Source organism: Trifolium pratense, linkage group LG2 (genome assembly GCF_020283565.1).
Source record: "Trifolium pratense cultivar HEN17-A07 linkage group LG2, ARS_RC_1.1, whole genome shotgun sequence".
NCBI classification, from domain to species: domain Eukaryota; kingdom Viridiplantae; phylum Streptophyta; class Magnoliopsida; order Fabales; family Fabaceae; genus Trifolium; species Trifolium pratense.
In genome coordinates this window covers 66623561-66639515 of record NC_060060.1, presented here as the reverse complement: position 1 = coordinate 66639515, position 15955 = coordinate 66623561, and the positions used below count along the sequence as shown (strand labels likewise).

At 38.6% G+C, this 15955-nt stretch overlaps 1 protein-coding gene across 1 annotated transcript; it reads right to left on the bottom strand.

The window, feature by feature from the left end:
• Nucleotides 1-11313: 11313 nt before the first annotated feature.
• On the bottom strand, nt 11314-14686 carry LOC123905257. Its single transcript, XM_045954873.1, has 4 exons — nt 14597-14686; nt 12291-13073; nt 11722-12174; nt 11314-11532 (listed from the first exon to the last, which is right to left on the bottom strand). The coding sequence occupies exons 1-4, from the start codon at nt 14684-14686 to the stop codon at nt 11314-11316; spliced, it is 1545 nt and encodes a 514-aa protein (XP_045810829.1).
• Between the last annotated feature and the right edge of the window lie 1269 nt (nt 14687-15955).

Genomic DNA, 15955 nt, shown 5'->3' with positions numbered 1-15955 from the left:
AAAGTTGAGAGTTTAGTATTATTTTATTCTCCGTTGAGAATTTAATAAGTTTTTTTTTATTTCCCGGCGTCCGTACTTTCGGCCTTTTTATTTCAGGTTCTTATTTTATTTTATGGTCTTATTTATTTCTTGTCTTTATTTTATTGCTTTTATTTTATGCTTTTAATATTCGTTTTTATTTTTATTATGTCTTTTTATTTATTTGCTTATTTTATTTTTATGTCTTTAGTTTTAATTATGTCTAGCTAAATTAATATTGCTAGGATGTGTAGTTAGTAGCTAATAGGGGTTCGGTAGTTAATTCGTGCTTAATAGTTTTCAACCACCAGTTTTAAATAAATACGTTTTCAAACGATTTGTCATGAGAGTGAGGATTGTTTTAAAGGCAATAAACCAACATTGACGAGAGTTGAGGTTTAGGGCCAGATAGTTAAAATTGACCGTTAGTTCTAAAGTCCGCGAGAGCTAATTAACTAAAGTAAAAATCAATAGAGCGAGAGCGTGAGATTTCTACTAGATAGTAAAAACTGAACATTAACTCTGATTCGCAACGAGAGTTGGGATTAGAGTTAATTAAATTATATTGCTTTTCAAAGAGTATTTTATTAGCGGGTGCGAGGACGAGAGTTAAGCACCACCTTTATAATTTATAATACTAGTCAAGATTTGCGAGAGCTGAGATTAGTGTTTTTAAAACAATATAGTTTCGAAGATTTAACAGTTTGTCTAGCACGAATTAAGCATTGAACCCTCTGAAGCAACTAAAAGCACATCCTAGTAATACTTATTCCAAATTAATATAAAAAAATCATAAAAAAAAATATATTTTATAATTTAAATTCCCTTTAATTAAATCATTAAGCCTTAGATTTACAAAGTAACATTAGATAAAGGTAGGTCGATTATTGGTCCTTTGGGTTCGATAGCTTTTTAAAACTACACGACACGACTGTATACTTGCAGTCACGTCACACGATCAAGTTTTTGGCGCCGTTGCCGGGGAACAATTTAGTCGATATCGTAACTCCAATGTTGCACCGTAGAGACTAAGGCATTTTTATTTTAAATTTTAAATGGAATACCCGTATTTCCTCTACGACCACCACTCCCAATATTATGAGGAACCACAAAATCACCATAAATCCAATCTCGAAATATTAATGGAGGATTTCATTAAGACTCAAACACTCTTTAGACTAGAGTATGCGGAAGCACAAACTCGCATAAATAAAGAAGTAAATGAAGCTTTCATGAAGATGAACACTAAGGTCGAGTCCCTCGCGGCCGATAGCAAGGCAATAGAGACTCAAATCTCTTTGCTTGCACAAGCATCTCTAGGATCGTTCACTAAGAGTCATGTAGACGTCATAACAACTAATGAAAGTCAAAATAAAAATCCTAAAGAGAGTGATAATGAAATCAATGAGAAATCTAACGAGAAAAATATAGAGATTGAGAAAATTCCACCTACACCGCCTCAAGAGGAGGTTGTCAAAGAGGTAGAGAAGGATTCAACTTACATTCTTCCTCCCCTTTACAATCCACCGACCCCTTTCACCCAAAGGCTTGTGGAAGCCAAGATAGAATCCCAATCTAAAAGGGATGTAGAAGAGTTGAAAAACATAAACACTAATGCCCCTTTGTATGAAATCCCGTATAAAAAGAGAAATTTAGAGGACAATAGGGAAATTATTAGTGTTGAAAAAGGGAGAGTAGACTTTGAGGTGGGTAATGAAGAAATTAAACCTAGTCCCGAAAAACTAATAATAAAAATTGATCCAAAACCACCACCACACGATCAGACCTCTGAACTTCCCTACAAGAAAAAGAAAATAAAGAGTGAAGGGTATGGGAGATGGGTTGACAAATGGCGATGAAAACCAAAATTAATTAGGAGTTTAATCGGAGATTCAAGAAAACACCCTTAGTGCTTACATTTCTGAACAGTCGAGCCAACGACGTTAAACAAAAGCGCTACGTGGGAGGCAACCCATGACTTTTATCACTTTCTTTTATTTTTGCTTTCTTTTTCTTTTAATTATTTCCCTGTTTTCATGTGTGATTTTATTTCAGCATATTTACGTATTTTCATTCAAACATTTCCTTTTCCATTTCAATACATTATTAAGTATTTTATTAGTATTTATTTTAATCATTATTACGAAATTATTTTCAATGATTTTCAATTATTTTCGTAACCGTCTATTAGTCGATTAGTATATGCACTTACAAATGTTTATTTATTTGGTCAAATGTGCATTCAATCAAAAGAGTAGTCTTTGGTCAAAAAGCCTTTTTCAAAGCAAACAAAATTCAATTTCCCACACTCTTCAAAAGAAGCATGGCGTGACCATGCTATAGATTCCAAAGGGAAATGTTTTTGGAAGTTCATGGCATGCAAAATTTTGATTCCCTTACACAATTTCCTTTCCACCTTTCAAAACAATCAATGAAAATTAATTGGTAGGACCTTGTGTTTCATAAGGAGATTCTTTTTCAAGTTATAAATACATGTCTTTCAACACAAACTAAACTCACCATTTCTACAACATTCTTTCTAAAGCATAAATTCTCTATCTATTTCCAAATCACAAAATGGTTTATGAGTTAGTTTTTAGAAGAAGTTCAAATCAATCTCAAATTTACGAGGATTTGAAAAGAAGGGAAATACAAGCTACAAGGTATGCCGACAATTCTCTCTTAAGAAAATTAGGATTGTTAGATAGCGTATATTACTTGCTTGATAATTTAAACCTTCGACATTTCCTATCTCAACAAAATCCCGTTTATACTCAACTAACGCTAGAATTCCTAAGCTCTATAATTGTTAACACTGTTCGTGAAACTAGGAGTTCGCATGGCGCTGTTTATTTTAGAATGTTTAATACTGAGTATGAATTTTCTTTGAATGATATGGCTGACATTTTGCGTTTCCCCCATGGACCAAATGTAACATGTGAAGTCCATGATAATGAAGAGTGGCAAAATAGTTTTAGCCACTTTTGGATGACTATCACCGGTAAACAAATTAATAGTCACGAAGGAAGTAAGGCCTCATCCATCCATAATCCGGCCTTACGCTATTTCCGCCACTTATTGGCACATACCATCTTTGGCCGAGCCTCTTTTAGCAAAGTCAACTCCAAAGAAATGTTTTACATGTTTGCTGCAATTAGAAAAATGAAAATTAACACCGTCCCGTTTTTATTTTCACATATGCTTTCACAAGTTAATACAAGTCGGGGCGGAGCGATAATTTTTGGAGGCCTAATCACGACCATAGCTAAAGCCATAGGACTAGGACCTCGATTAGAAAATTTAGAACATACTCCACCTCGGTTAATCGATGAAGATATGGTAAGGAGTATGAACCTAGTAAGGTTAAGAGAAGATGGTAGATATGACTTAATGATTCAAAATCGTGTTTTTAATAATATCACCCTTCCTAACCAATGGCTAACGGATGTACGTGACCCGAGAAATCTTTGCTATACTAATAATCCTACGACTAATAGAGCTCCCACGCACATTTCTCCAAATGTTGCTGCTAGTGGGGGCGCAAGCATTGTTCCACCTGCACACACTACACATTTTTCTAACACTTTTGCAGGTAGTTCCTCCTCATCAAGGCGAAGCACCATCGATGATGTACTCCATGAGATACGCGCCCAAAATGAATTAAATCAAGAGCGCGATGGATTATTTTATGCCATGCACCAACAACAAGAGGAGATGATGGAACAAATGACATTCATGCAAGCCCAGCAAAACCAAATCCTTCAAAACCAACACGAGATACAGGGCTATTATCATAGATGGGAGAGCTCAGAAGAGCACCGTCAACAACAGCTCGACAATGATCTAGGCGGTTTAAGGCTTCGGTTCAACAATTTCCAAAATTATCAACAGCCTCCTCCATGATCTACCACAGGTTTTACGCTCCAATGCTACTCTTGAGTCGCAACAGTGAGGACACTGTTGGATTTAAGTTTAGGGGAGTATTCTACTATCTTTATTTACTTATAATTTTTTTAGTTATTTCCTTTCGCATAATAAAAAAATTGAATTTATAGTATCTTCTTTGGTTTTCTAAATTTTTCCTTTTCTTGAGCCAAATTAAAAAAATTTCCAAAGACTTAGGATAATAGCTCGCTTAGAAAGTATATAGGTTAAGAAAAGACGAGAGGCTAAGTTAAGGAAATTAGGGAATTTTACAACAAAATCGGTATTTTTCCAACACCCAGAAGTCTCCCTAGTATAGATATCAATTTGAATAACCATTGTGCCAAAATCTCCTGATTTAAATTTGTGGAATCCTTTAGTAGTTTATCTATCCAGTCGGACACCATCTATAAAGTCACACATTAAGTAGGTTTGTCAATGAATATAAGCGAATCATCTAAGCAAATTCTTAAGGTCATACTGTGGTAATACGGTTAAACCTTAAAGAAAATAAATAATAATATAAGGTCATACTGTGGTAATACGGTTAAACCTTGGAAAAAGATATATTTATATGATTGCTCATACAAAATTTTGCATCATCAAGCTAATTGCGAGTTGAAAAAGATGAATAAAGACGCTAACTGGCTTTCTTACCATGTGTGTGACATAGATAAAGGGTCTTAATGTGACTGTCTAGAATGAAAAAGGATGAAACAAAGGAGAAGATTTAGATTTTAGTACAACGGCATGATCCAAATTCGATATGTATAAGAGGGAGAACTTTGTGTGTCGTTGAAATACCCTTCTTGATTGTATAAGAACCTAACTAATTAGTCTTAGCCGATTTGAATTTCTGACCACGTATGAGTACTTGTGATGTTATTTTTCTCTAAGTCTGTGTGTGTGAGTTGCTTCGCATTTCAAATGTTTTCTATATGCAAGCTAAATTGCTTGAGGACAAGCAATGATTCAAGTTTAGGGGAGTTTGATACACTTAAAAAGATGCTATTTATTTAGTTAATTTACTATTATATTTTATATGTTTTTATTTCGATTTCGAAGTTCTCGTATTTTAAATAAACAGATAAAAAGTGCACGAATTGAAGAAAGGAGCAAAAATGGACTAAAAAGGAGCAAAACTGGACAAAAAGGCCACACATGTGCAGCCAATTGGGCCACACATGTGCAGCCCACAAACAAACACGCCAGCCCACATGGAAACAGGCCTGGCGCTCACCAGCTAGCACCAAGTGGCGGTCGCCACTTTCTTTATCCTGGCCGTCTGTTTACGTGAAAATTTGGTAAACAACCGCTAGTTTAAGTATTTAAACTCGCGAGACCAACTAGTAAATCTCAGGACAATTTTGTGTTTTGTTTACTTAGAAAAAGGTTTGAATGTTCGTTTTAACAAGGAAACAAACACTTAGAAATTGAAACGTTTTCAATTAATACAAGAGAAAACTAGTTCGAATCACCTCGAAGTAGCAGTTTCTCAAGCAAGTATTCAAATTAAACTAAAGAGAATTGCTGGAAAGTAAATTGCATTGAATGTAAAACAATTACAAATAAATGGTTCACAAAACATACATTTCTTCTCAGATATTCCTTTCGTTCGAACGCTGAGTACTTAGAATTTCAGAGAAAGTTTTATGTAAAATTTTGTGACCCCTGTTCTGAATGAAAAATTGCTATAAATACTAAAGCAAAGTGGTAACTGCCTCTCGATCATCTGGACGGTCCTTCGTTTGCCACATCGACCCACGTTCTCCACTTTCAATCTTCACTCTGTCAGCGCGCGCCAATGTTTATTGGGCCTTTACCATTTCTTTTGGGCCTAGCCCAACTAGCCTTTCGACTCCATTTGTACTTGCGACAAGTTTTCTTTTGCAAAGCTTTTCTCAACCATATCCTTCTAAGCTTTCGAAACCTTCCTCCGTTTCGACATGATCAAACTTCGACACAATATTTGAAAGTTCCATTTTACTAATATAACCTTCAAATAAATTATGGACCTACTAATTAATCTTTAATTAATAAGCACCAAATTTATGTCCAACAAATTGCCCCCCAAAAATGCCATTTTCGACTTGTCGAAGGAGGAAGTGGCATTTTTGAAAGTCTTAATGGATATCTTTTATTTCCAATTATTTCTCCTATCGTTTGGGCTGATATCCAAAATTTTGGATTGACTCCAAAAGTTGTTTCTTTCCCACTTATCAAGGGATTTAGACAATTGTCAACATAGGAAGTTGAAGAAGTTGTTATTTTCCTTTTTTGGATTATTTTAATCCTTAAATCACGCGCCTCTATAAATAGGTGGATTCTCTCTCCATTACGCTTTTTCCAATTTCGCTTTTTCAACTGTTCATCTTCCTCTTCATCTTCTGAGATTTCTTCTTGGATTCTTGCTTCCAAAAGTCTTCTACTTCCACAACTCTGTTCATCACCAAATCATCAACTTTTCCTTTCCTCAGATTTTCTCTAAACTGTCCCAAACAACCTGTGATTCCCAATTTCAACCCTAATCGTCGTTCTTTCACAAAGTTCTTAAATCTCCATCAATGGCGTCAAGTTCAAACATTGGAAAAACGCTTCCTTACGCCGGTAAATGGACCACCACCGCGCTTTCTTCTTATGACGAAGATGTTGTTCCAGAACCGTCGTTGCGACTGGACTTACAAAAGGTTTGGGAAAGCCAGGTAATCTTTCCTTATTCCATTGATAATCTCGTGCATGCGTTTGGGGGACCCAAACCAAGTGATAAGAGTCGTAACTCCAAAACCCTGTCTATTTTTCCCGTTTACAAACCTTGTGCTCCTAGGGTTTTCATCAGTGAACCCTATAACTTTAGTTACATCAAAGCGCCTAACAGGGTGTTTCGATCAGCTCCTTCTTTGAATGACCAATACCTTGGCTGGTTAGATAGGATCCAACGTGATAAGGCTGATATCTGGCAAGCTTGTGGTATTTATGACCTTATTCAACTTTCCAAGACAGGCCTCAAATACCAGCAAGAGATGATCATTGCTGCTTTACATTTCTTTGAGTCTTCCACTAACACCTTCCACTTCGAATGTGGCATGATGACTCCTACACTGCTAGATGTTGCTGCCATTACTGGCCTATCACCTCTTGGTGACACTTATGACCCTTTTAAAGCTTCCGACACCATCAAATTTGATTTTCGAAACAAGTCTTATTCCAAATACATTGTTGAAAATCGAAAAACTGATGATGAAGTGAGTGATGAAGAGCATATTGCTTTTTTAACCCTCTGGCTGTCTCAGTACGTCTTCTGCACTCAATCTCTCCAAGTGGCCAAAACGTTTATCCCTATGGCCATTCAACTACACGAATGTCAGCAATTCAATTTTGCTCGACTCATTCTTGGCTGTCTTTATGAATCTATGAGGGATGCTTGTGAGCACCTTAAGAAAACAGGCGATGGATCCACCTTTTTAGGTGCTGGCCCCTTTTGGTTGCTGCAATTGTGGTTAAATGCCACATTCCATGCAGAACTTGATCTTTTCTTGCCTGAGCCATATTATGAGGAGTCACGAACGCGCCAAATCGAAGGCACAAGGCTGGCAAGGATGGTCCCTAGGGAAAGAGGCCTTAATTATGATGTGGCCTTCCAGCAATACTTTAATGCTTTTCTCAGCCTGAAGAAATTCAAGCCTAGCTTTGCTCCTTTCGTGGATAGGCCACTTGGTCCCCCTTGGTTTACTCAAGAATTTCCTTCTCCACCAGAGTTCGAGACAGTAACCAACAATGTTTGGAGTGCCTACTTAATGCCCACAGTTTTGTCCTGTCGGATTGGTTTGACTTCTGGAGACTTTGGGCTAGTTGGTTATTTCCCAAATCTGGTGTCTCGCCAATTTGGCTTAACTCAAATACTCCCCAAGAGCATATACTTGGAAGAAAGGGAGATTTGCTTAGGTAAATATGGCATGACAGAGCCACAGTTCCATTCATTCCTAAACCATTTCAACCAGCCTTCCTATGAGCTTACTCCATTCGATTTTGCTCCCTCCCATGCATGCACTAGGGAATTCTTTAACTGGTGGTCCCTTCACTATGAGGGACGTCTAGTTAACAAGGTTGCCTTGCTCACTGCTATTTCTGATGGATTCGACTCATCAATTTTGAACAAGATCAAGTCGAAGTTGAACACCAGAGGTACCCTTTTTACTTTGAATTTAACCTGTGTCCTTTTCTCTTATATCCACCTCTTTTTATGCAGGGAGTAAATCGAAAGCAGGTTCTAGCAGCTCCAACAAGCCTCCTCTTCCACCACCAAAGGTTGAGCTAAAGGTAAGCACTTACCTTTTATGAACTCTCACACTTTTGTGGGATTTCCATATTGACTTTGGTATGCCCTTTTCAGATTACTTCACGCAAAAGGTCACATTCAGCTGAAGCTCCTTCTGCTTCGAAGAAACAAAGACCTACTCCAGCCACTTGTTCGAGTGCTCCAGATAAGGTAACTACCTAACCAAAGATTTCTTTTCTTTTGTCTCGAATGCGAACTTATTGAGATGTGGATTGTAGGATACGCCTGTCCTTGCGACTATCCCTGAAAAAACAAACACTGCCACCACCCAAGATCTTCCCCATAATGATGAACCCATCAAAGACAAGAAGAAGAAAAAGAAGAAAAAGAAAAAGAAGAAGAAAAAGGAGCAACAGTCTAGTCAAGTGGCTACTCCTGAACACAAGTCCTCTGAAGTTGAGGCACAACCTAGTACTCTAGCATCTCCTGAGAACCCTCCTCCAGAACAAACGGAAAAGAAGAAGAAGAAGAAGAAGAAGAAGAAACACAGAAAGTCTCCTGCTTCAACTACTGTTGTCGAGACTCTTGCTGCTGCAACAGAAGCGCCCTCGGTGCTTGAAATTACTGTTGTCCATAAAGCCCAAGTAAGCCATTTTTCATCTCTTGTTATTTCTTCAGCTCTTGAACTTGTTACTTATTTTATATGGCTTCATTTATTTCAGCCACAAGATTCCCCCTAAGTTGTCTCTCAAGATAAACCTTCTCCTAGCAAAGCAGCTGAAGGAGTGGTCGAAGGACCAACTGGTGCGCAGCCTGAAGCTATGCTAGAGAAATCTCCATCCCCTCAGGCTGTCGAAACCATTATTCTCAACAGGACACCATCACCACCTAAAGCTACTGGCTCACCCCACCATGTTATGGAGGATAATGCTCTCAAGCCTAACAATGAGGAGATTCAAAATGACCAAGGCCTAACAAACAAGACCCTTTGTCAAATCTAGCCCAAGTATTGACTGCCAATGATCCTCCAACCAACATTCAAGCTGACCATGCTGCCAATCTTTCCACTGAACAAAGGCCATCAGTTGATGGTGAGCATTCTATTACCAACCGACCCCAACCAAGTGGACCAAACCATGATTCTGGCTCGACGAGTGCTGACACTTTCGACTCTGATGACAGCAATTCCCACATTGGTGATTCGCTTGGTGAAGAAGGGACCTCTGTTTCGAAGCCGCATCATACTGTTGTCTTGCCAGCTGAACTTGCTAGAGAGTTGAAAGATTTAACTCCAGCAGATGCACTCAACAAACTTCTGTCAAGCCATGGCACCTCTAGTTCCGCTGCTGAAAACACAGACAGCAAAGAAGATTTGCTTGAGCAGGAACAATTTGGGCATGAAATCAGGTTTAGGCGAGAAATCCTCAATGGGGATATGTTGGGCTTGCTTGAACGTGATTCTTCCATATACTACAATATTAAAGCCCTTTTCCACAAACTCCAGAATCCAATGACTGACGAAGCAATGTTCCTCTTGGTTACTCAAGCTGAAACCTTCTTAGAACAATTTGTTAGCCAAACTCAACTCTTGGCCAGAACCAGCGAACTTCTAACATCTCTGCTTGCTACACAGCAACACCATTTCGAGCAGGCCTCCAGTTGCAATGCAGAAGTCACAAGGATTAAGGCCGCTTCTACTGAGGCTCTCGAACAGCTCGTAACCTGTGAGAACAATATTGCTCAATGGCAATCTGAGATTGAAGCATTACAGGAGAAGATTCGACAAGAAGAGGCCAAGATGGAGAAACTAGCTGCAGTGGCTGTCGAAGCACAAAGGGCCAAGCTTGATGAGCTAGCACACGAGGGCATCCGACATTACAGTGATGGTTTAGCTGTCCAGAGGCGAGTTGAGCGCCTTACCAGTGATAAAGAGATGCTGCAGCGTAAGTTGGTTTCTATTCGAAACCAGTATTATCAATTCCAAGCAGCCAATCGAAAACCCCCTTCGCCGTCACAACAACAACCTTAGGACTTTGTAATTTTCTAGTTTTAACTTTTTGATATTTCGACTGTGAATCTTTTAACACTGGGTATTGTCGAACAAATTCGGGCATGCTCTTTTAATGTACGCCTACATTTTAATTTTTAACGCTGCATGTTTATATCGGTGTTTGCTTTCCTCCTTTTGGTTGTTATTCCAAGTCTAATTAATATCATTTTGTAAGGAATAAAACAAACATGTTTCCAAAGCAGTCAACATAGCTGATTACATGACCTTGGGCACTTATTGACACAACGTTTCCCTATGAAAAACTGACCATGGTTAGTTGTAACTGCATAGGCATTAACGCACATTAAACTCCTCTATAAATAACTGCGCTTACAACTCTTTTCTCACCACCCTTCACATATCAACGTATCACAACCTCTTTGAAAAAGAATGGATAACAAGAAAAATCCATCTTCTTCCACCCAAGACTCAAGCACCCAACGTCCTCTTGGAAGAGGACGAATCAAGATTCCAGCTTTCAAACCTCCACGCACTAGAATCCTTCGCCCTAGGCAGGCAAAAGACAAGGAGATAGAAACTATTATTCTATCTTCTGACTCTTCAAGCTCCAGCTCAAGTGATGAAGATGAAGATTACCTTGAGTTTCTCAGCACCCTAGAGCCTGACGAAGAATACCCAGGGACTCCTTCTTCTGAGGAAGAAGACTCTCAGGTTTCAGAACTCTCCAGTTCTGATTCAAAGGATGGAGGAGCTCAAGTTCAGGGTAAACCCTAAGTGGCTACACTTCAACATTCAACCATTTCTTGTACTTTCTTGAAAATTCTTGAATGATTGGTTGTAATGTTGATTTTAATGAATAAACATTTATTTTTCTTGGCACTTTCTTTTACCATTTTGCAATCTTTTAAACTCGCGTTTATTCACTTCTTATACGTACTTCTTGCAACATTGGCTTGTATTTCTTTAAATATTTGCCATTCATGTTAACTGAACGTTTCTCAGGAGTTAATTCTTCAATCTCGTAAGCCCCATTTGATAACACTTGAGAGATTTTAAATGGCCCTTCCCAATTAGGTGACCATTTTCAAAAGACTCTATCTCTTCTATCCATGGGAAGAATAACTTTCCAAACTAAATCTCCTAAGTCAAAGGTTTTAGACTTAACCTTTTTATTGTACGCTTTAGCAATTCTTTCCTTTTGTCGAATTAAAGCATCCAACGCCTGTAACCTCTCCTCATCCACATCTGTTAACTCATCTAACATCAAATTCCAATAATGATCAGGAGGTAATTCTAGTTGCCTCTACACTCGAATTGACTGCATCATTATCTCAACAGGCAACACGGCGTCATGACCATAAGTTAGTCGAAAGGGTGTCGAACCTGTTGATTCCTTAGGAGAATTCCTGCATGCCCATAGGACTTGGTCCAAGGTCTTATGCCAATTCTTTGGCTTTTGAGCAACGTGTTTTTTAATTAAACCAATTATGACCTTGTTAGCTGCTTCAACTTGTCCATTTGCTTGAGCATAATACGGCGTCGAAGTTATTAGTTTGAAACCTGATTGTTCAGCAAAATCTTGCATTTTGCGACCAACAAACACTGTTCCTTGGTCTGTAGTGATCGTTTCAGGAAGCCCAAATCTATAAATAATATGGTTTTGGACAAAATTGATCACCGTTTCTTGATCTACATTTGTTAGAGCAATGGCTTCTATCCATTTGGTGAAATAATCGATCCCCACCAATATATAACGTTGGTTCTTTGATGAAGCAGGCCTAATCTCACCAATTAAATCTAAGGCCCAGCCTCTAAAAGGCCAAGGTTTGACAATCGAGTGCAATTCACTTGCTGGAACATGTTGTATCCCTGCATGTTTTTGACACTCTTGACACCCTTTTGCATATTCTATGCAATCCTTAAGCATGGAAGGCCAATATATCCCCTGTAGAACAAAAGCCATTTCATTTTGTGGCCTGCTTGATGAGCACCACAAGCCCCACTATGGGCATTCGAAATTGCTACATACGCTTCGTTTTCATTGAGGCATTTTAATAAAACCCCTTCCGGTGTTTTCTTAAATAACTCATTTCCCATGATTGTGTAACTTAAGGCTCTATATTTAACCTTTCTTTCAGCTGTACCTATTGGATTTTCTAAGTATTCAACAATGGGTTGTCTCCAATCATTGTCAGCCAAATTGTCAATGACAAAGACTTCAGTCATCACCTCATCGAAGTGTGTATCCACTATTTCTGACTCGATTTCGACGCTTTGTTCGTTTGCCCCCAGCTGATGGGGTATCGCTTCACATGAGATTAGTTTTTCTTTGATTTCAACTAATTCTTCTAATTTCTCTCTTGTTACCTTATAGCCAGAAGCAATTTGAGCTAAATCATTTGCTTCCTGGTTCTCGATTCGAGGTACATGTTGAATATCACATGAATCAAACCGTTTTAGTAAAGAGAAGGCAATAACAAAGTATTTCATCAGATGTTCTTGAATACATTTGTATTCCTTTGTCAATTGCTTTATCACTAACTCAGAATCTCCTCTGATTTTAACATGTTTTGCCCCCAAGTCTAAAAGAATCTTTAGGCCTGCAATTAAAGCCTCGTACTCAGCTTCATTATTGGAGCAAGTTCCACTAATCTTATACTTAAACTTTGTTGGAATCCTTAAAGGAGAGATGATTAAGATTCCAATTCCTGTACCATATTTGTGCTTCGAGCCATCAAAGTATAACACCCAAGGCTCAGATTCTACATATGTTATCGAAACTTCAACCACTGAATGATCAGCAAGGAAGTCAACCACTATTTGGCCTTTGACAGCCCTCAAAGGCTGATAAGTTAATGAATATTCAGTTAAAGCTAAAGCCCACTTCCCAATTCGACTATGCAAAATTGGTTTCAACAACATATGCTTAATGATATCAAAATGAGAATAAACATAAACATTAACTGGCTTGATATATTGCTTAAGTTTGGTACAAGAGAAATACAAACATAGACAAAGTTTTTCAATTGAACTATATCTAGTTTCAGCATCATTTAAGATTCTACTTAGATAGTAAATAGCCTTTTCTATGCCATTTTCATCCTCTTGTGCGAGCATGCTTCCAATAGTTGAATCTGATGCTGCAATATACAACTTCATTGCTTTGTTTCGAATAGGAGGCATTAAAGTTGGAGGCTTCGACAAATACACCTTAATATCATCAAATGCCTTTTGTTGTTCTGTTCCCCATTCAAATACATCACCTTTCTTGAGCCTTAGCAATGGAGAAAATGGGTGAGCTTTGCCACTTAGGTTTGATATAAACCCTCTCAAGAAATTGATCTTTCCTAGCAAGGATTGAAGCTGTTTCTTCGTTCCTGGAGGTTTCGTCTCCATGATAGCCTTTGTCTTGTTTTGGTTAATTTCTATGCCCTTTTTATGCACAACAAAGCCAAGGAAATCTCCTGCATGTACACAAAAAGCACACTTTAGTGGATTCATTTTTAATCCACATTTTCTCATTCTTTCGAATGATTTTCTAAGATGCTCGATGTGTTCATCCTGGGAAGAGGATTTTACAACAATGTCATCAATATAAACTTGCATAAATATTTCGATAAAATCATGAAAAATCAAGTTCATGGCTCTTTGGTATGTTGCTCCAGCATTTTTCAAACCAAAAGGCATCACTACCCACTCATAGGTGCCTAAAGCACCAGGGCAACGAAATGCAGTTTTTGACACATCATCCTCATCAATAAAAATTTGATTATAGCCTGAATAGCCATCTAACATGCTTAAATACTCATGTCCTGCTGCTGAATCAACTAACATTTCTGCTACAGGCATAGAATATTCATCTTTTGGTGTAGCATTATTCAAATCCCTAAATCTATACAAACCCTAAGTGACCCATTTTTCTTAATGACAGGAACAATATTGGCTAACCATTCTACATACATGGTTGTTCGAATGAACTTGCACTTGAGCAACCTTTCAATTTCTGCTTTGATCTTTGTCATGATTTCTGGCGCAAACCTCCATGGAAGCTGCTTCACAGGTTTCTTGTCTGGTCGAAGGGGTAGCCTATGTTCTACCAAATTTCTGCTCAGCCCAGGCATTTCGTTGTAATCCCATGCAAAGCAATCTCTGTAGTTCTTAAGCAACTCAACCATTCTTTCCCTTAGGATTGGATCAATATTGGCACTAATATAAGTTGGCCTTTTAACGGAGCCATCTCCAATATCAACTTCTTGCAAAGGATCTTGGGCTTGCATTCTTTGAATCGAACTATGTGGATCTTTTTCAAAACCCAAAGGTTCATCATCGTAGATACAATCTAACCTTTGCTTTTTCCCATCATTTACCTCACTAGCCTCCAAGGCCAGTTCATCTTTTAAGTCACCATTGGCTTCGACAGCCATATCTTCTTGAAAATTAATGGCCTCGAGAGCCATTTTGATTCTATTCTCGGCTGCGTAAGCCGTAATTCGATCCCATGCTGGGGACTTAATCATCATGTTCATTATAATTGACCCATCCAGAAACTGGTGGGTATGCATCTTCAGACAAGGGCTTCTCTATGTCTTCCCTTTCCCAACAAAAACCATGGGTTGGATGCAGTTTAACTGAGTGGTATACGTTTTTTGACACCACTTCATTTGGATCGAAGGCAGCATCTTGCTCACCACAAGGAGTAATTGAAGCCAGGTTTTTATCGAAATTCTGCAAAGTCACAGTGCCTGTCTCTGAAACATATGCACTTTGATCTGCCTCCACATTTTCGACCAAACCATCTTCTCTCCAGATGATTAATCTCTGATGCATGGTTGAGGGGACAGCCCCAACACCATGAATCCATTCTCTGCCCAATAGCAGATTGTAATTGGGTTTGGCGGCTATGACCATAAACAAGGTCTTTCGAACAGTGCTACCAACACACACTTCTAATTGCACTGCCCCCAGAGAATGACCAGTTTTTCCTTCATAGTTGGCCAATACCACATTGTGGGAATGAAGGTCTGTATCATAAAGACCTAATTTCTTCAGCATGAAATGGGGCATGATATTCACCACAGCTCCACCATCAACTAAAACTTTATTGATTCCCACGTTATTGACTTTTGCTCTAATAAACAAAGCCTTCAAGTGGTTCTGTATTCCCAAGTCTGGCTTCTCGAAGACAGCTTTTTGTTCTTCGACACAACCATTCTGCATAACATAGTAACACATTGGCTTGTGATCAGCCAAATCAAGGGCCTCGAAGTCCTCTTCCAACTCGTTGACTTCTGTAGGCACATCATACTCCAACGGCAAGATGGACACCACATTAACCATAACATCGAAATCAGATCCCTCATCTAGGAGATCATCATCCTCCAAGTCATCTTCACCTTCTGCCACTTCTTGGGCATTTTCAGCTGTTGGCTCCTCCAATACTATGGAAAGCCTCTCTTTCGCTGGCCTTTTGGCCACTTCAACTTTCTCAGCTTTCTGGTTTGCAACAACCTTGCCCCCAGCCTCAGCATCCTTTGCTGTCAACTTCTGTTTCCTCTGAAACCTTCGCCACTGAGTGCGGGTCATAGGATTTTTTCCCTTATAGTTGTTTCTATAAGAGTATTTGTTGACCTCTGTGGCAGCATTCATTGTTTCTTTTCCAGCTACCACTTTTGAACCTTTGGGTTCAGACACAATGTTCACATTGACATTGCTAGAGCTTCCATTTT